Here is a 22323-nt window from a genome sequence, read left to right on the forward strand (position 1 = left end):
CAAATAAATCCTAAAATTAGTTAATCAGATCAAACAAAGTTTCAATTATTCTTGTAATTAGGGATGATTGGATTATTCTGTACACACACTGTGAAAAAAAAATGAACAGAAATACAGAATCTCTAAGTCTCAGACCATCTTGGTTATTTAAAAAGTATTTATATTTTCAAACAAGTATTCCTCACTGGGTCTAATTACTAAAGACTAAATTAGACTAAATTACTTCTGCTGGTACTTCATTCTTCCAAGAACAGTCTGCATAGCTGATTTTTTTAATGATCTTTACCCCATAAAATCCCTTTATTGTGTACTTAGTATGAGCAGAGGTAAAGCACAGCAAGAAAAACATCCCCGGTATTTGACTTCAAGAGATTGCAATGCTTCTGGTATAAATATCACTCAAAGAGAACCTTACTGAAGCATTTGACCTAAATGTCAGCAAGTCTACTTTGTAGCAATACTCAAAAAGAGCAAAAGTGGTGTTTTTGCCCACATCCCAGCACTCGTGAGCCTCTCCTGTGCATGTAACCTTTATGGTATGTAATAAAGACACAATTACAACAAATATTCCCTGTTTGCTGGCTGAGAAGACAAGGTCCTTGACATAGAAGGCTACACCTCTAGATTAAGGGTGGAGACAGATCAGATTCCAACAATCAGCTCAGAGAAATAATAGCACTGAAAACTCCATGGGGTTTTACTTTTGTTTGTTCTGTCTCTCATATCATAAATGGATGAGAGGCCAGATATGTGATGAGCTTTCAAAGGAAAGGGTATGGCGATGTGTTTTCATTGGAATTTATTAGAGTCAACGTGATTTCTTCACAATTTGTGGTTCCAGGACCTTAATAATATGACATTAGGGAGCAAGAAACTGGTTTGTCCTTTTCTTAAACGTGTGGGGGTTTTCTTCTTTATGACACGTCATAACTACATCCAGGACCTAGGTCATATCGACCTGAAACTTAAGCATTAAACATATTTTTCTGATCCCATTAGAAAAACTCTCTGTTGAGTCTCCTTTTCCATTTTGGCTGCAATAATAATAATAATAATAAAATCCAAACTCTTTTCACACATCTAATTCAGAAATTTCAGACAAAGTTTGATCTCAGACTCTTCAGAGTTCTCACACTTAGACTCACACATGATTTATTCAAAACCTATTTTATCTCAAATAACTCTAAGCAGGTGTCCTACAATGAAGAAACAGCTCATTGCAGTGCTTCAGCATCACTCCATATCTCTCTGCCAATATAATTGTGTATTTTTAGGTCTTAAATCAATGCAGAATCGGAGCTCCTCAGCTCCACAATAATATAACTTATTTTCTTCCAGAAAAAGCTCAGATAGGATGGAAAATTCTTTGTGGTCATTAAACAGGCAGGACACTTCTAAACAGTAATTCAGAGTAAAATTTTTGTTAGTGCCAAGATTTTTAATTGAGTTATGACAGTATATGACTCCTTGATTCACACTACATTTACCTTTAGTTATACTGGCTGCAGATTGGTTTTACTGCTGTTTGTAGAAGATATAATTATTACTGAATGTTTAATAAATGCTTTCAGAATAATTCCCTTATTCCATGTACTGATCTGTCTGCTCTTACAAAATATAATAAAATGACATTTCAAACTGATGTACCTCATATCTCTGGAATGTATTTATTAATAGAACCCAGGGCAACTGATAGAGAACAATGCAATTCCTTTGTGTAATGCACCGGGATATGCAGTGCATTTCCATAGATAGAACAATAAAAGTGCAACTGCAGAGACTTAATACTTTATAAAATTTCTTAACAAAGCATAATTGAAACCTGGGTATAATTGAGGTGTTGTTTCTTAAAAATTCAAACCTCAACAAACCAAGTAGGATTTTCCTTTCACTCATCTTAATGAAAATTAAGAGCTGCTGCACTGAAGCAAGGAAATTATAGTAGTTAACAAGTTTAGGAAAAGGAAACTTTAACCCTTCTGCAAAATGTCTGTGTTAAAGGGGAATATATTCTTATGTCTATCCAGTGCCTGATGGCTTTGCTAATACAGAAAAAGGGAAACTCAAGGACCTTAAGAAGCAGCTACCACAGAACTTTTTCACACTCTATTAAGGGGAAAACAACCTCATTTTTTACAGGCTATAAATTCAGCAATGGTCCTTGCATTCAGTTGGATAATTTTCAAGCAATTAATTCAGTCAAATTCCCTATTATTTCATACCTTTAGTGAGATGAATATCCTGTCTGCTGATTGTTATTTCTTTTACATTTTTTCTCCAGATTTCCTGCAGTCAAAGCTGATGAAATCCCCCTTAAATGAAATACTATCTCTTCAGTTTTATCTGAACTCTTAAAATAGTTTTGATATTTTTAAAGGGAGCCTATAGGTGAGTGCTGCTAACTGAATCACTGTCTACCACTTGTGCAGCAGACAGACAAAAGCAGATAAATTGATTAGTGAGGACAGGGAATTAGAAAAAAAATCCCTGTATTTCTAATGTTCTCTTTAGCCATTTTATGATCGGAGCAGCAGAAACCCAATATGAATGAAAGTAAACTAGAAAAAAACATTTAAAAATATGCAATCCTGAAAGCATCAAGAAAATAAAATATGTCTGTATTAACACAGTAGCTATAATAACAAGTCATACTTATTTGCCTATGCAAGCAAGCAGCATATCATTCAGATATTGAAATAAATTCTCAGGGATTTGCTGAATGAGATCAGATTTACAGGAAAGAACAGTTATTTGCCACGAAACCAGGGAAACTCACCTGGCCTCCAGGTTTAATTTCTGTTGTGCACGGAAGTTTATAACCTGTGCTGGATGCCTGGGGTCACTGTGGGCTGTGAATCTCTAGCAGTAGCCATTAGTACTGGCTGGATAGCGGGCCCAACACAGAAACCGAGATGCAGTGTGTGAGAGTCACAGAATCACAGAATCACAGAATCGACTGGGTTGGAAAAGACCTCAGAGACCATCAAGTCCAACCCTTGGTCCAGCTCCAGTCCATTGACTAGATCATGGCACTAAGTGCCATGTCCAATCTCAGTTTAAAAACCTCCAGGGCCGGTGAGTCCAGCACCTCCCTGGGCAGCCATTCCAATGCCTGACCACTCTCTCTGCAAAGAATTTCTTTCTAATATCCAGCCTAAATTTCCCCTGACAGAGTTGAAGCCCATGCCCCCTTGTCCTATTGCTGATGCCTGGGAGAAGAGACCAATCCCCACCTGGCTAGAACTGCCCTTCAGGTAGTTCTAGAGAGTGATGAGCTCACCTCTAAGCCTCCTCTTCTCCAGACTAAACAAGCCCAGCTCCCTCAGCCTCTCCCCATAGGGCTTGTGCTCAAGTCCCTTCACCAGTCTTGTTGCTCTTCTCTGGACCCGCTCCAGCACTTCAATGTCTTTCCTGAACTGAGGGGCCCAGAACTGAACACAATACTCCAGGTGTGGCCTCAATGCAGAGTACAGGGGAAGGATCACTTCCCTTGTCCTGCTGACCACGTTATTTTTGATACAGGTCAGTCCACTTCTATTAATCAGTATTTTGTTTTTTCTTACTGCTACTCTAATTAATTATTAAAGTATAAGTAGATTATTAGGTTTCCAGAGACTTAATGAAAAAATTTAGGTCCAGGTCAGTTTTGCTGAAAGATCTGCTAAACTTCACAATATGAATCCCCACACAAATGTCAGTGATGAAGGAAGAACTCTGATTTTTTAGTCTTGGAACATCTCATGGTTCTGACTCAACCAGGGTAAAGACTGAATGAAACCCATGGGAATCAGATCTGAAGAAGTGCTCTGCACTGAAATCATGTCGTTCCTCACAACTCTAGAAGAGGCTTTAGAACCTAGTTCTGACCATACTAATACCACTGTTGCTCATCCTTTTTTTCTTTTCTGCAAAGAAGGGTAGTTGTGAAAGTTGTGAAATCATGACCAGGTACTAGAGTGCTAAACAACAATATATAGTATTAAAATATAAGTTATTTAATAACATGATAAATCTGTTATCAAATTAAGAATAAATCGATGTCATAAAAATCTGCCTGTAATGTCACATCTGGATGAAACACCGGGGCAGAGTAACTCAGAGAGCGAGTGTACTTTCCATGGCACCTCACAGGGCATGACATTCGCGGTTTCTCCCTGCTGCAGAGCCTTCTTGTCGCAATAGCTCTCCATGGATGTGGCAATGCTCCGACTGCCAGTATAGAAAGGACAAAATCACTTTCAATGCTTGTACTGAAAGGGTAATTGCATTTTGAACCTGCAAACCACGTTAGAAACGTCATTGTTTCTGCCATGTTTCCTGCAGTCCTACTGAAAAGGTTTTTGACGCTGTTTAGTCTCGGTTAATCTGTTGTCAAGATGATTTCATATAGATATTTGTTTCTTTGTACCAAAATACTTGAAGAAACCATAAAATTTCTAATCTAAACGTCGATTCTGGTACAAGAATATTTTTTTGCAGTATTCTCAGCAACACGGATCTTGAGAGACAAACAAAATCTGACTGGCTGGTTACAAAGGGGAACAACCAAAAGGACTGAACTGTGGCTTTGTACCTTGAACCATCTGTGAGAAAGTGGCAGAAGACCGCTTGATGGCCATTAGGCTGGGATTCCATTATGTGATTGATAACCTATGATCCTTATCTGTAGAAATTGTCTTACGGTCTCTGCAGAAAGGAGTAATTACAACAGTCAGTCACTGCAATCTATACCTGGTTTCTAAAACGTCTCAAGGACATCAAGAAGAGAAAGCATGTCTGCAGAGATAGTGCTTTTTAAAAGGGAAAATTACAGACCTTTTTGGCTTCCAGAAGGAAAGGAATATTGATGCTTCTTGGAAATGGAGAGAACACATATGATTAGCAGCATGCCAAGGTAAAAACTATTCCAACCTGGCATAACTAAAATCTAAGTAGTTAGAAATAAGAATAAAAAAAATAAATAAATAAAAAAAATCCTTGTATTCCATCAAGCAATCACCTCTGTCCTAATTTTTCACAAAGATTTCAGCTTCTTCCCACTATGCCAGGACCCTTTTGAACATCTAGGAGAAAGATGTAGGAGCAGAAATAGCAACACACTGTTGCCTCCTCTGTAAGCAATGGTTTGTACAGCAGCAGGTATTGTGTGGTGCTAGCAGGTGTGTTGATAATTATAGCAGCACAATCTATTGGGTGAAGGAATGAGGTTGCCTGCAAGGTCAATTGAAAAGCATAAGAAAAAGAAATAGAATTTACGGAAAGTGGGTGAACGTTTCATTATTACAATTCCTATTTAGTGAGGAACATCTGGCAAATTCTTCACCAGACATCTCTGTTATTACTTTTCTTTTATTTGCTATATTTGTACATAAAGCAATTAGAGTAAGTACTTGCAAGAGAAGTGTGACCAACAGAGTCTTCGCAAGAGAAGTTAGAGACATGGCAGAATGCAGATGTATAAACACACACCCATATTTATGGACACATAGAGATGCACTTATCTCTGAAATGTTTTTTTTTTACTTAATTTTCTCTGGATATGAGGCACATTCAGAGAGGGTCAAATCCCACCTGCTGAGGCTTGTGTGTGAGAAGGACAGAGACAGGGCAAGAGGTGCAAGCCCTACACTGGCACAACAGCCTTCTGGGACGTCCCTTGGACACAAGCTTCCCCTTTTGACCAGCACCACACAACCACCGCTCACAGCAAACTCAGCAAACGAGCCATGTCTAAACCAGGATCTATTCAACACAATGGCAATGAGGCCTGGGAGGACCTGGTCTTTCTGTTTCAGGACTTTGTTCCCTGTTACAAGCGTGAGGTGGCAGGGAATGGTCAAATGGAGTTTCTGAGGAGCTCCTTATGATCCTCAACTCTGGTAGGCAGTTCACCACATCCTCCCCAGGCTCATTGTAGAGTTAATACAGTCATTTTCATTTTTAATAAGAAATAAAAGGATTAGCAAAGCCTACTAGTCCCACACAGCCTCATCAGCTAACTTGGTGGAGTTCCCTTCTCATAGATGGACTTCCTTTGCAGTGAGACGGAAGATCCTCCTCATTTATCTTTATTGGAAGGCATTTCTAATGGGAATTCCCACTGCCCTTTTCAGCAAGGTTATGTCCCCTTTCAACAGTGTTCTCAGCTTTGGTGCAGTGCAGCAAATTTGGAGACCCTGTTCTACAGAATGTCATTATAACTTTTCCAGATAAGATTTCATAGAATCATAGAATGGTTTGTGTTCGAAGGGTCATTAAAGATCATCCAGTTCCAAACCCTTTCTCATGGGCAGGGACACCTTCCACTAGACCAGGTTGCTCAAAGCCCCGTCCAACCTGGCCTTAAACACTTCCAGGGATGGGGCATCCACAGCTTCTCTGGGCAGCCTGTTCCAGCGCCTCACCACCCTCAGGGGAAGAATTTTTTCATTATATCTAACCTAACTCTCCCCTCTTTCAGTTTATATCCCTTATCCCTTGTAGAAGTCCCTCTCTATCTTTCTTGTAGGTCCCTGTTAGATACTGGAAGGCTGCTATAAGATCCCCCCAAGTCTTCTTTTCTCCAGGCTGAACAACCCAAGCTCTCAGCACCTCTCTTCATGGAGAGATATTTCAGGTAGAAAACTCTTTAATAAGGACCAAGCAGTCTTATCTCTTTCTTTCATGTTGGCCACTATGCTAAGAGCCTCTGCTAGCTTGCACTGTGGCAATGCAAATATTTACATTTCTATCTTTTGACTGTATTCTCAGAAGCTTTATTTAAATATATTTTCTCCTCTGTGTTCACGGTCTAACTTAATGTCTTGTACTTTTCCAGTTCAGAACTGCACAAACTGATGGTGTCCTATTATAGTTGTTGACATGGAAACGTCATAAGACACTGTTTGTTGGATAAGACTGCTTTTTCACATAGAACAGACACAGCTTAAATGCATGTTTTGCTGACTCACTTTCAACCATTTTAAGCCACGGTTTATCTTTATTGTCACTTCCCCCCTCATGCCGACGGATCGTGTTCTTAGTCTCTGCTTTGAAATGAGGCTGTCTGAAACTGTGACTGTCTTGGTTATAGAAATCTCAAACAAATCCTATTCCCACACATGGTCAAGTTCTTCATCATCATCATCTTCTGGCTTGGAAATTATTCTGGTTGGCACTTTCCTGCCGAATGAGTCTCCGAATCAGAAAGTAGGCAGTCCCACTAGGGAACTGGAAAGCAGAACATAAGTGCAATGAAAAGCTATTAAAGCATCTCTTAAGAAAAGAAAAAGGTGTGCTGCTTCTTTAGAGCAGACATCACATGTCAAGCACATTACCTGTTCTGGGACATTATTTCAATTACTTATGAAACAGAACAATAAGAAAAATGGCCAGAAGTATGCACTACTTACTCCTACTGAAGCTGCTAATAGAAAAGCTGTTTCTGCAGGCATTAATAATTCAGCACTGAGGGCATGATTTCAGGTCTCAGCCAGTTACTTCGTATCTAATAAGTTTTATTGATAGTGTAAAGATAAGATGAATTAGACAAGACTGGCTTTGATAAAGAGCTCCTTTATGTTCTATAGGCTGAGCTTGTTATCTGTTATCTGAGATTACTGTAGGCTGTGGTTTATTCACACAGGGCTCTGTCCTTTGAGGTGCTCATTATTGCGTATGTTAGCTCTTAATCTTTAACACAAAGTATTAAACGATTTGCAAGGCCACAAACAGATGGAAATACATTTGCTTTTTGTCCCTTTTCAGCACAACTGCAGAAACATCCCGTGCTAGAAACCTTGCTGGGCTGTTGGTTCAAGCTGCAGCTGACAACGCATCCGACCATGTCTCAGGAAAGAATCAGTTGGACTCATTTCATAGCAGGTACCTAAGACTTACAGATCTGATAAACATGAAGATGTGAAGGAGAAAGCTGGTGTCAGAAGCAGAGATGAGACTCTTTTGACTGATGTGTTTATGTGTTCAGTTTTCACTCTCCATTAACTGCTTCTTCTTTGTCTGTGAAATGTTATTAAAAATTGCAAACTAACCTCATTTTTCATTAACTGTTCATTAGTATCAACACTGCAAAAAAATATCAGATGAATAAGAAACACAGAAAGCGTTACGGAAAATTGTAGTAGCTTGTGAGGTGGCTAATCGTTTCAACTGACTATATATCAAATATATCGATTTTACCAGTCCTCGGGTATAGCTGAGGCATCTTGGTATATTTACAGCATCACATTTCAGGGTATTTTCTTTAGTACCAAAATGCCATCAAAGTATAAGCCTAGGGGCCTTTGAATTGTGAATACTGCAAGATTAATAATTCTCACATCCATCTTTCAGCTGAGAGTGACAACACTGCTGTGTGTCTCAGTTAAGGCACTTCAGCTAAAGATCTATGAAAACTTCATAGGCGTAATACAAAAACAGTGTGAAAAGCTCACAGCTTCCACTGACATCAGTGAGAGGCCACCTCAAAAAAAACCCAGACCCTCTCCAGATATTCCTTGCTCTTCAATATTTAGTTGATTCCTTACATTTATCAGTTAGACAGTAATTAGTGTAGCAGCATGAGGAAGATGATACTTTTTGTAAATCCCCCCACAAAGGATCCTCCAAGCATATAAAGAGTCTGACTTTCATAAGAAAACATTGTATTTTCATTGCCAAAGAAAAGAATTGGTCTCATTTTCCTTCCTCATTTTACAGATAATCACAGGCTCTGTGGGCTCGAGATTTTTGCTCTAAAAATGAATTTCAAAATAATAAATAATAACTACTGGATTTATTGCCCATTGTGTTAGGTGATTCTTGTATTACAGTATATCCCTCATCCTTCTCTGTTCCTCACTGTCTCTGATAATTAATAAAGACCTGAATGAATAGTTATTCGATTATACTGAACATCCACCTGGGGAAAAAGTTCTCTCAAGCACACAGAGTGACCCTCTTTGCTTTGAAAACCAAATATTTGCATTATTTCCTTAATTCTGAATCTGAGCAGCTCTAACTGAAGCCGGTGAGAACACTGGTGCCAGCAGAACCTGGAGAAGACTCTATACTCAGAAAAAGAACAGCTAAAAAGTAGCAATTGAATATTCAGAAAATCATACTTAACCAGGACACATGAAATGAGTAATGCCCTGAGCAGGTTTCAATTTTCAAGTCTGAAGTGGCATTTGAAGTGCAAAAGCCCATTTCACAAGTGCAAGCTGTGTCCATACCTATCTGACCATTTCCAAACATGTCTGCTAAACACTATAATAAATCCCAGCTTTCTTTATTATACCATTTAGCACAGATTTTCTGAATGCATGCTTTCCTTTTGTGCTATATTTTGGACCATTCAATTGACTAGGAATAATCAGAGGTAATCAAACAAACTGTACTAAAATTCCATTTTCCTCCACTTACTGTTGAGAGAATTCAAATCGTTTCTATCATGCCATTAAAGTACAGGCACAGTAATGTACACTCTAGCTATTTCCCCATCAAAACCAGACAATAATGCCCAGGTGCCAAACTCACTCACATTCACCCTCCGGAAACCTAGATTGACCTACAGTGCTCTGAAGCTTGAAAGGAATGATCCTGCAGCTTGAATCATAAACTCATCCAGCCTGATGACCATGCACTGAGTATGTGTGGACCCTCAACAGTGCTAACAAAAGTGGCAAATTAATTTAGAAGGAATCCTGGGGAATAAGAATACGGGGGAAAAAAACCAGCCTATTTAAATAAGACTGGCAGTGTTTCAAAGCTACATTGCAATGTCTTACGGAAACACATATCCACAGTAGAGACGACAGCCAGAGAGCCTGATTTACAGCTTCTCCAAGATATGTGTATGCACACTCTGTGTGTGCGTGTGAGCAACAGAGAAAGACATTCCGTGGGATTCAGGTCACACAACTTTAAGTGTCTCCAACATAGATGTTTACATCTAAGCTAATCACCTGAGGCTCCTTCCAGTCAACTGTGAGAAATAGACATTTTTAGGGCACGATTCGCCTGAGCAATTTCAGATGTCTACTTCTGGATGAGATTAATTGTACTCTGGAAGTGCCAAGTGCGCTCCACTGACTCGAGAGAAATACTAAGCAACTAACTTAAGTGAAGATGTTTCCAATGTACATGTGGATATAGTGTATATTTAACACCAACATATATCTATTTGGATTTATCTATATGCATGTATATATAATTTCCCTCTCCTTGCAATGAGTATTTAGATAAGACCATTTCATACCTTTTCTCTCTGGTTCCCTCAGTACCTCCCTCTGAAAAATCCTGATGAAATTGTATCTTTATCACATTTCTCCTTCCAGATCTACATAGAGGTTTCCATCACCTGGTCTGACATTCTCACTTGTTCAGATTTCACTACCAGAATGTCTCCAAGAGTTGCATTTCTCATGTGGATTGCAGACTGCATTGCAACCTGCTGTGCAGCTCTCCCAGGAGAATTATGCCCATGGAGCCTTGACCTGATGTTCACTGGCCTACAGGGACTCACTGCCTCAAAATAGACAGAGAGACTGAATGGTGGCTGTAAGACACTACATAAAACCAGTCCCCATGCCAGATTCAGCCTTCACAAACTACCTTAGCCAAACTTCAGCCGTAACCCAGCAAAGTTCCCAAGTGCGAATTTCCGCGATTTGTTGAAAATCAAAGTCTCTCTAACTGATATGACATCATGCTGATTTCTAAGAAATTTGGGAAAAGTGTAAAGAGGTATCTAACGCCTAATGGAGAATTCATTGTGCTGGAAATCAGAGTAAACAACCCAAAGTACCTCAACCTTGACTTCCTCTCATCTGCTGCCAAATTGCGATGGCAAATCTTCAAATTCTGTTGCTTGTGGTTCGAAAAAAAATGAACTAGAACACACTCATTTTTAACACACAATGCTTTATGTTCATACAGCACCTATCAAAGCTGTGAAATGCTTGGCACTTATTCCAGATAGAAGACAAAAAATATAGTGGACTAAGAGGCACCTGTTTGCACTGTGCACAGTTTTTACAATTAGTGAGACACAGGATGGAACATAAAGACTGATCTTAAACTTCCTCATCTTACTGGGATGAGGCTCTGCCCCTGCTTGCACTTCCCGTTGTAATGTTCCCCCTGGGCAGCTGGAGGAGACACAGCTGCAGAACCACTTCTGAAATCACAGCTGGATCCAGCCCTGTCCCAGCTCTGGTTTCCCACCTTTGTAACCAACTGTACGATTCACATTGTGCTGATATATTTGAAAGTTGAAATATCTGCATTTCAGTAAGCTCAACCAGTCCCCTTTATACAGGGCAACAAGTAGCCATGGTTATGTGCAGTGATTTTTGATCACCAATGGTATCGAACAGATTTTAAACAATGAAGTGGCAATGAAAGAGCTGGGGTGTGTGTAAAGCTTTTGAGTTATTCCCACAGAGTGATGCACTTCCACAGTGCCTGTTTGTGGCTTTGGACAACTGGAATTTTTAATTATAGATATTATTTCAGAAGCTGCCTGGTTTGAATAAAGATTAAAAGATGCCATGGCTGTTTATTCCAAGCTTATCTAATTATTTTTCAGCTGTAAATCAACAGCAGACTGTAAGAAGGCAGTAATTGGATGCCAGATAATTCCTTGAAAACCTTTTATTTGTACTTCTAGTAGCAATTACTGAAGTATCTACTTCTACCCTCAGAAATATAGCACAAGTGCCTTAAGATCAGGAGAAATATAGTAAAACAACAGGAAAAAGTCCTTTGTCCTGCTTAAGCTCTCAGCTTCCTCCAAAGCTTGGCAATTTTATAGTTTCAATGGCTGCTTGCATTCACCAAACTTTGTAAAGGACTGTACTTAGCTCTTCAAACGGCTGTCATGTTCCCTAGTCTGTGGGTTAAATAACATGATCTGGCATTTCCCGAGAGTATTGATGGTCACCCCATGTTGATTGAAAAATTTGACTGGGGATATGAACCTAGAAGGACAAAGCAAAGCATGTACCTATTTCAATGCAACCAAATACATAATCTTACAGGAGCAGATTTTAAAACCTTGAGCCAAAAGACAAAAAGGAAGATAAGAATTTGCATAAGAAATGCTAAAAATCCCCTGTGTATGTATATAGCACATTATTTAGCTGATGATGGGTTTGTTTTCTTTCCTCATTAATCATGAGCTGATGGCTGAATTCCAATTAATTAAAAAGGATAATAGAAGAATTTTTTTCAGCCTCTCACTTCAGTTATTTAATTCAAATTAGTTAATTCACCTTCATCAACAAATGAATAATGAATAATAAAATTTATTATATTTCACATCCATTCTCTCACTTTCTGCTCTTCTTTCTCTATTTCTTTTTCTCATTGGAGAGATTTAGTGACAAAGAGAATGTGGACTCCCAAAAGTGTTAACAGCATTTCCTACTGCTCTGTCCTCCCCGGAAGACTTATAATACTTTCTTTGCCTTTAATGTTGTGGACTTTCTGATAACAGTATCACAGTATGTTTGGGATTGGAAGGGACCTCAAAAGATCATCCAGTCCAATCCCCCTGCTGGAGCAGGAACGCCTAGGTGAGGTCGCACAGGAGAAGGAGAAGGAGACTCCACAAGCCCCCTGGGCAGCCTGTTCCAGTGTCTGTCACCATCACTGAGAAGAAGTTTCTTCTCAAATTTAAGTGGAACCTCTTGTGTTCCAGCTTGATCCCATTACCCCTTGTCCTATCATTGTTTGCCACCGAGAAGAGCCTGGCTCCATCCTCGTGGCACTCACCCTTTATATATTTATAAACATTAATAAGGTCACCCCTCAGTCTCCTCTTCTCCAAGCTAAAGAGACCCAGCTCCCTCAGCCTTTCTTCATGAGGGAGATGGTCCACTCCCTTCAGCATATTTGTTGCCCTACGCTGGACCCTCTCCATCAGTTCCCTGTCCTTCTGGAACTGAGGGGCCCAGAACTGGACACAACATTCCAGGTGTGGTCTCACCAGGGCAGAGTAGAGGGGAAGGAGAACCTCTCTCGATCTACTAACCACCCCCCTTGTAATCCACCCCAGGATGCCATTGGCCTTCCTGGCCACAAGGGCACAGTGCTGGCTCATGGTTATCCTGCTGTCCACCAGGACCCCCAGGTCCCTTTCCCCTACAGTGCTCTCTAATATGTAATTTCCCAACCTATACTGGAACCTGGGGTTGTTCCTGCCCAGATGCAGGACTCTACACTTGCCCTTGTTAAATTTCATTAGGTTATTTCCCGCCCAACCCTCCAGCCTGTCCAGGTCCCGCTGGATGGCAGCACAGCCTTCTGGCGTGTCAGCCACTCCTCCCAGCTTAGTGTCCTCAGCAAACTTGCTGATAGTACACTCAATTCCCTCGTCCAAATCGTTAATGAATATATTGAATAATATTGGCCCCAGTACTGACCCCTGAGGCACTCCACTAGATACTGGCCTCCAACTAGACTCCGCACCATTGACTACCACTCTCTGGCTTCTCTCCTTAAGCCAGTTTGCAACCCACCTCACTACTCTATTGTCTAGACCAGAGATAACATCCCAAACAGAGATATAGCGTCCATAAAACAAAAGGAAGAGGTAATATTGAAGAAAAAAATAATCAGGAAATTCCTGAGGACTATTCATTGAAAGGTCTAAAGACAGACTGGGATAAAGAAAAAAAATAATGAAAAGAAGAAACATCAGTTTATGCACAGATAAAAGATCACGTCAAAGAGCTACATAATTTCTTCTGAAAAACTGATTTTTGACCGCTTTCCTGTGGCATATACACTGCTTAGGTGTGTGTTTTAATTGCTTTCAGCCAACTACTTTTAGTCCTACATTTAACACATTATTCCCATATTATATTTTACCTCACTTCATTCAATAGAACTTCTTTTATATATCTCAATTGAAAATGCTATGCTATTTTAGTAAGGGCTGGATGGGAAAATCAGAGACTGCAAGGTAAAGAAAACTCTGGGTCCAATGAATCCCACATCCACCGGAAAATCTGCTTACAGAGCTTTGCTTTTTTCACCTTCTTTTCTGTTGGCATTTCTATGAGCAGAAAATGACACTTATATTCTATTCTTGTGACCTAGGTGGACCTTATTTTGATTTCCTTGCACTGGCTAGAACACAGTAATTTACTTTGATTAAGCTTTCTGGCTACAAATTAGCTATGCTTGTATTCAGTGAAGAACAGCAAAATAACTACATCCCAAAGAAAGGAAAACAGCAAACTTGAATCATAAACTTGGCAATACAGCTACAGATTTGCAACGTATGGTAATTTGCCTCTGATTCTCTTGCACATGCTGACCAAAATAATCCATTGAAACAGAAAAGTCCTGGGTTGTAAGAAAAAAACCTAACAACTAAATCCCAGACATTTTACATGAGTCCCTGGCTGTAAAGAGTTTATCCATAAAGTGAAAATTTCAGTCTGTGAAAACAAGCACATTTCTGAACCCACATTTATTTTTTCCTTAGTGCCTAATGTAAACATAACCTACCTTTGTAATTAGTGAATATGATTTGAAGTAACAGTGCCTAGCACAAAGCTGCAGGCTCTACTGTACCACAAACACATTATAATAATATGTTAAATGCAGAGCCTCTCAAACAGACTTCTGAAGGTTGGACACAGCCAGTTGTGTGGGTTTGACTGCAAAAAGCTTATGCTAGTAAAAGTGACCGAGGCTTTTGAGGTTTCTCTGCTTGAGAGGTTTGGGGCATTTTTTGGAACAACGCTAGAATAAAAGTACAGTTTTTGCATTTGTAGTTTGGGAAGTGATATTTAGATATGCAGCTGAGACATCAAAGATTACTGCAGTGAAGCACCAGGGCATGTCAGCTTAGTGAGACACACCACATACAGAATTCATGAACCAGCAGAAAACCAGGCTCATCGGCACACACAGAGTGATACCGTATGGAAGAACAAGGCTGGTCCAGATGCAGCACAGATTTACCAGCTTGGCTCAGTGTGCGAGAGAATAAACCTCAGTTCTCAGCGGGGCTTACCAGGTTGATGCTGACACTGGGGTAATTGAGTTTTGCTGCAGCTCAAACCAGTAAGCTGTGCTGGACCCTTTGTTAGACCTTGGTGCACACACCTGAACTGAATTGTGGTTGCTGGCTTGGATTTCTTGCACCATTGTTCCCCACATTTTGGGTTCCTGGCAAAGCTTGGGTCTGTCTCTACGTGTCCAGTCGTTGCAGCTTTTCACAAAATACAAATTCAGGGAGCTGATCCAAGCTCTTGACAATAAAGTCGCTCTGTGTTTGGTCTGGAAAAAAACTACTGTAGGTAGAATAGGCCCAGAAGTAAACACAGAGCCAGGGAGGTCAGAGAAGGTTAGAGATTCATCAGCAGCCATGACATTTCCAATCTGACCTTGCCCAATAACAAGGTCACTGGTAACAGTGATCCATACCCTTTCAGTCCTTGTTCTTTCTGGCAGCAGTACCAATTAGTGCTTCTTATGGTTGCTGCCCACTAGAATAAGACCATCCATGCTAACATTTAAGTTTTTCCTTCCTTCCTTTCTCGTGCCTTACCCCTTCATGCTGAGGGCGTAATGACAAAATGTAGAATTTAGCCTTAATTGGATCTCTGCAGTGTTATCACCTGAATTAGCTCCCCCATGAATAATTATCACTGCCTGGAGGCTGACAAATTGCTTCCCTCTACTTCATGATTGTCAGGAATTTCAAATTATACGCTGAGCATGGGGGAAAAAAATGAAAATGAAAAGCCTAGAGAAGCGTAATTAAGATTATTGAAATATTTGGCATGGAATCCCAAAGGGAGTGAGTGACAGCAAGAACTTTGCTAGAGGCAACTGGGCAATACCCAGTCTTTCTGCCAGCAATGACTATGGCAATAGACTTGTACAGTCAAAGCAGAACTATAACCACTTCTACTGCCTGACTCACAGCTGGCAAGTTACTATCTTATTCACTACCCCATTTAAGCTATGTACATCAGCTTGTTTAGCATCTCATCTGCATATTTGATCTTGCTAGGTGAATGGTAAATTCTTTGTAGCGTAGACTGATAGCAGGGTAAACATATGCACGGGGAGAGCAGCAGATTTTCATGCATTTGGAATAGCACATAATAGTCGTTGTTTTGTAAGAACAAGGTCTTGGGGAAAAGGTTCACTTTATGAGATCAGTCATTCCATGTCTGGGCAAGACCTTGCACAAAAATGCAATGCGTCACTACATCATGATATCCATTTCAGACACCAAAAGAGCTGATAACCAGTAAGAAATCTTCATATCACAAAACCAAATCACTATAAAAGTATAATGGTCTTTGACAATGGTTTGAAACGATCAGATTAAGGAATAGGGCATTATCCAATTTTCACATTAATGGTGCTGTGCTATAAGAAAGATGCATTCCTCAGTTCAAATCGATGCAGTTTCTCAAACTTCTTCCCCACCTTGCTGAACCCACAACACACAAATCAGGCATAGACAAGGTAGCTCTGACATATTGCTGACATATTCCCAGGAGAAAGTTCTCCCTGCTTACCTGACATACAGTGACCTCTTCTGATTAGTCCTCAGGGATCCAGACCCAGAACTCATGCTGTGATTCATCATCTGCTCACGCAGGTCATGGATTTTTGCCTCAAACCGAGCGTACTCTAAGGAGATAAAAAAACAGAGAATAAAGATATTTTAGTTTTCTTGACCTATATAAACTTTAGGGCTGCCAAATGTAAATTAATATTGGATTAATGAGTGTAAGGCATGTCCTGAAAACTGAGGTCTAATAGAACCTTTCATTAATATACAAATAATAATAATTGATATACCAATAATCACCAAACACATGAAGTTTAAGGGCAAGTACCAGATTTTGTACCTGGGACACATCCATCCTGGCTGTACATACAGACTGGGGGACAAAATCCTGGAAAGGAGCTCTGCAGAGAGAGATCTGGGGGTTTTGGTCAATGGCAAGTTGAACATGAGCCAACAGTGTCCCCGGCAGCCAAGAGGGACCCGTGTCCTGGTGCATCCAGCACAGCATGGCCAGCCGGGCAGGGAGGGGATTGTCCCGCTCTGCTCTGCACTGGAGCGGCCTCACCTGGAGCACTGTGTGCAGGGCTGGGCAACACAGGATACAAAGGATATAAAGCTACTGGAGAGTGTCCAGAAGAGGCTACGAAGTTGGTGAAGGGTTTGGAGAGGAAGCCGTATGAGGAGCAGCCAAAGTCACTTGGTTTGTTCAGTCTGGAGAAGACTGAGGGGAGAGCTCATGGTGGCTACAGCTTCCTCACAAAGAGAGGAGGAGGGGCAGGGCTGAGCTCTTCTCTCTGGTGACCAGTGACAGAACCCGAGGGAATGGCAGGAAGATGCGCCAGGGGAGGTTCAGGTTGGACAATAGGAAAAGTTTCTTCCCCTAGAGGGTGCTGGACACTGGAACAGGCTCCCCAGGGAGGTGTCACGGCCCCAAGCCTGACAGTGTTCAAGAAGAGACTGGACAATGTCCTCAGACACACGGTGTGAACTGTGGGGTTGTCCTGTGCAGGGACAGGAGTTGGACTCCATGATCCTGGCGGGTCCCTTCCAACTCAGGACATTCCATGATTCTAATATATTAGCTTAGGTAAATTAATGATCTCTTTATTGTGGTACCTGAACATTTTAGCACTGACTGTGTGAAAAGTCAGATAGCTAGACCTTCTCTTCTGCAGTTCCAGGAAAGGGAAGGAGGTTTAAGGTGTGTTACTAAATATCTTACAATTTGCAAAAAGGATTTTGAAAGCACTTTTCTACTATATCATTCATCTTTCCCTTGTTAGGGGCAGTGGGATGATGGACTGAAGTTATTATACTAATGAGTTAAGCATTTAGTGTAAAATCCCATCAAACTGCAGGAATCATAGAATCATTCTGGTTGGAAGAGCTAACTCTAGCACTAATCCATGTCCCTAAGAACCTAATGTATATGTCTTTTAAACACCGCCAGGGATGGTGACTCAACCACTTCCCTGGGCAGCTTGTTCCAATGCCTGACAACCCTTTCTGTGAAGAAATTTTTCCTAATATCCAATTTGAACCTTCACTGGTAGAACTTGAGGCCATTTTCTCTCATCCTAAAGGAGATACACCAAAGTCTAATTATCCCTGAAGCAGCTGTGAAATTGTTGTATGAGCAATAAGCCATCTTATTTGACCAGCCCGCTGGGGACAGGGCTCTGTTTCTTTTAAGTAGGTGGAGTCATAGCTGGGTCTTGGGCTGGGTGATCCCAGGAACTCCAGACCTGTTTAGTTGCACAAAAATGGTATAAAACCACCTCCCACACCTTGTTCTCTGCTATAGCTGGAGGCTTTGTGAGATGTGGTGACATGCTGATCAGCAACATGGGACCAGCATTGGGGCAAGAATTCAGCTAGACGTGTTTCATTTGATGAGGCTTCTCTCTGAAAGGACACATCCCTTGCACAGCCTGGTCAACGGTCCCTCCCGCTGGCACATTCTCCTTGCACGTTGTGTGACCTAATGGGCTGAGTTTTGGTTTGCCAGAGGAAAAGTTGAAGTTTTGGAGACAAGCTCTAATTCCTTGAAACCAACAACCAGCAACACAGAGAGTCATAATTCAACCTAACCCCAGGAAATCTACCTACCCGAGCTAGAAGACTAACTTGAGGGGGTGTATAAAATCCATTTCAGTGAGTCAGTGACACTTTGAAGAGTAAGAAGTTGCAGACTGATGCCAGCAAAGAGAAGAAGTTGTTCCCTGCACCTCTATGTTTTATTTCACTGCCTGCTTCCAAAGGAGGGTCTACATTTCCCCATATCAAGTCTGAGGCAGAAATGAAATGAGCAGGCAAGGTTTCCTTTGTTAGAGGGTGGAGGTACATCCACCAGGTCACACCACTTCTCAGTTTACACAAATAAATGTTTACTGTGCATTGATAACCTATTGGTCTGCTCCCTGTTTGTTGCTGTTTGAGCCATCTGAAAATGCTGTAAGACAGCAATATTCTCATTTTCTCCTAGAAGAAATCTCAGCATTATTTTTGTTTGACCATTTGCCATTCACGCTGGCTCGTTTCCCAGAATGTCTAGATGCTTTGCAACAGCAACTAATTCATTTTATTCAGTGCCCTTTAACTTTTCATTGGATAATAACATCTGACCTTTCCAAGATCCCACATTTTGCATAGATACTAGCTACCTTCAAGCTGGCTTAGCAGAGTGGTTTGATTTGGGCTTTTTTTTTTCTCCCCCACCTTGCTTCTTTTTCTTCATCATCTTCTTCTTTTTACTTGATGTATTTTAACTCCCTTTTCATTGAGTTTCTTTGGCATTACCTACTGAGTTAAGAGACAGTGGTCACTTTGCCAGTCAGCTGCTGGGAACCACTGCTGTGGTATAAGACTTTTCAGTCTTCCCACACACCTATGACTTCACTGACTGCAGCTGAAATTCTGTATGTCAGGAGGAGAGACACTCCTACATACAGACTGTAGTTCAGATTTATTCTGGAGCTTGTTTCTTGCTAATTTCTTCCACCTAGGGTACATCTTTAAGCTTCTCAGTGATTTAAAAGCCCAGATCCTCAGAGGAAATAAGTTTCCTACAAACTTGTACTGTTTTTTACAGTAGAGTTTAGTTTTGAAGTGTTTATCCCCGTGTAGGATTTAAGTTTGCTCTATATGAGTCATATTTGTTCTGTTCCCCCGCTCTAGAATTTATTTAGTAAATAATCATCTTTCGAGCAAGGCTTTGTTTAACTTCTATTTCATCATGACAAATTTAACATTTCTTCTTGGCAAATAGGAAGCGTGATCATAAAAACAAAAAAACTTGCATTTCTCTTCCTGATACAGTGTCAGTCCTCTGCAGACAGGCAGACTACTACAATTTTAAGGGTTGTCACTAGGTGTCTTTCATGTGTGGTGGATACACTGAAGGAGACAACATACAGTGTAATTCAGCTTCTTTGATGTTTTACATCTGGGCAAGGCTCAAGGTATGAATGATTTACATCAGAGCAGCTGTAATGGCAGCTTTCCCTTTAATAAGCAACCATATCGCAGGCAGAGTCTGTATGTGAGGTGTGGGAGTAACTCCCAGATTTAGACACCAATCTGGAGAGTGAGAAGAGAGGATTGAAAATTTGACTCTCTCTAGCACAGCATCCAGCTATTTGCAACTTGAACACCAGCTCATGAGATACTCGAATGACTACAGCTTGGTCAGATGATTGTATCATTGCTTGTGTTCTGACTTCAGAGCACACTTGTAATTTAACTGATTTTAACTGACTGTAAATTTATTCTAAATTTAAAATATCTCTCTCTTTCTAGAAAACATTTTGAACCCTCAACACATCTTAAAAAAGTCTAATACGTCTGTGATGGAAGTTCGGGGTTCAAGCTCTTGCTCCCTGCTTGATATTAAAAAATACTGAAATAGTAACGGCAGTTCTGTTACTTCGTGCTCTTCAGATGTTTTTTCATTAGCATTGAAATACATAGATAATTTGAAAATAACCACATTTATGGGGCTACATTTTCGCACACTACCTTCTCCATATTTATGCAACAAAAAACAGTGAAAGGTACACCTGTCCTTTCTTCCTGACAAATGCCTGGACCAAAAAGTGCAAGGCCATTAATGCAGGTAGTATTGAACCCAGCTCAGATCAGCTTCTTTAATCTCAGTCCTTCTAATTCTACTGATGCCTAGATGCTACAGCAATGGCTACATCTGAGATGTGAACAGAAAGAGTGGCGCTCCATTTCTGCCATCAGAACCACTACATTAGTCCTGCCCACTGGGAAAAAGTCCCTTTTTCTTAATGCTTTTTTATATATGGGGTCATTCCAGAGAAACCATTTCCTAATAGCTTTGCATTTGCTAGGTGCAAGTAAGTGGCAAAGCTGAAGTCCAGAAAAACACTTCATCCTTCCTTCAAAAATTCCTTCAAATAACACACTTTCAAGACTCCTACACAATTAAAAGGACACTGAGGTTGTAACATGCTGACAAGAAATCCAGTTAAAGCTGATTCATTAATTTCATGCCCTTTAAAGAAACGTAGAACAAAGAACTGTTGCTGCTGAAGTGCATCATTAGCAAAATTTCCCAAATTTGACTTACCAAAATCCATCTGCAAAGGTCCTACCCCTTGCCTGATTCACTAGTGATCCAACAAACTAAACTGGTAGCTTAGGAAAATGATAAAGTAATTCATTAGAATGAAAAGGGCAAACGGGTGAGCAAACTGTAACCTATAATGTTACTGGGGTCAGGCCAGATGATATAATGGTTGGTGCTGTCCTGTGCTCTGGAAAAGTTGGTGTAAGAAACAGGACAGATGTGATGGAGGAAAGTGTCTGTTCATACTTGGCTTTAGACCTGGGTCAGGGCTCATGGCAGTGTAGGTAGGCCTGGATTTAGCTGTCCCAAGGATACAGATACAACTCGCTAACCCTGCAGAGATGGAGCTTATGCTGTTGGATGTGGGATAGGAGATGGCTGTTCTGAGGAATGGCCAATCTACAGGGACTGCAGGGCCATCTTTCAGGGCTCTGGCATTGGCATGTTGGGCTCTGCATGCTGCCCCAAGCAAGTACCCTTTTTTCCAAGGGTCTGTTTTCTAAAGTTGACTCTGCTCAACGCCCTGGGCAGTCAGGAGAGAGAGAAGAGTCAGCTTGAATTGCTACAGTGGGAGTTGTCCCCAAGACCAACTGAGGCCAAAACTGAGTGCATTTATGCACTGATGTTTACCTGCTGATAAACAACTGATAAACTGATAAACATCTGCTGATAAACAACTGATGTTTATCTGTTTCATACAGGTTTGAATACAGCTTGAATATGCAAACAGGGAACTGGTGTTTTTCTTTCTACCTCATTCCAACATCTTGCCAAGCACTTTATCTGGGACTCACACATATTCTAACCTTTGGATATCAGTGTAATTGTTTACCTTTGCAAAGCACTTGCATATGTTGAAAGTATTGCATAGACCTTTGGGAATAATCTTCAAACACCTTGAACCTTCTCCTTAGTTCATATACTGAGAAATCGAAGCAAGGTAAATGGCCAGACACATTAAAAAAAACAACCCAAACCCTATCAGAAATGCTCTTAAACTGAAATTTCCATTTTACCTGGCCAAGATCAAAACTATGATCTACACAATCTTGCAGGCACCAATATTTTTACTGCTGAAGTGATTAGATACCCGAAATCCTGCCACCCCTTCTACAGCTCTGCAGGTGGGTCGCTAGACTGTGGAGAGGAGTTATTTTAACACCCCTCCGGCCCCTTTTGAGTTCCTATTGACTTGCTTTGG

The 22323-nt window shown here is 40.7% G+C and overlaps 1 protein-coding gene across 6 annotated transcripts in view; it reads right to left on the bottom strand.

Annotated features, from left to right (window-relative positions):
• Positions 1 to 22323, bottom strand: part of DLG2 (discs large MAGUK scaffold protein 2) — an 895217-nt gene that overhangs the window by 78855 nt on the left and 794039 nt on the right. For all 6 annotated transcript variants that reach the window (XM_082046221.1, XM_082046225.1, XM_082046223.1 and 3 more), the window contains one exon: positions 16533 to 16647. In XM_082046221.1, coding sequence (XP_081902347.1) covers positions 16533 to 16647 — 115 coding nt within the window. The remainder of the gene's footprint in view (positions 1 to 16532; positions 16648 to 22323) is intronic.

Source organism: Streptopelia decaocto (genome assembly GCF_964273445.1).
Source record: "Streptopelia decaocto genome assembly, chromosome: 1".
NCBI lineage: Eukaryota > Metazoa > Chordata > Aves > Columbiformes > Columbidae > Streptopelia > Streptopelia decaocto.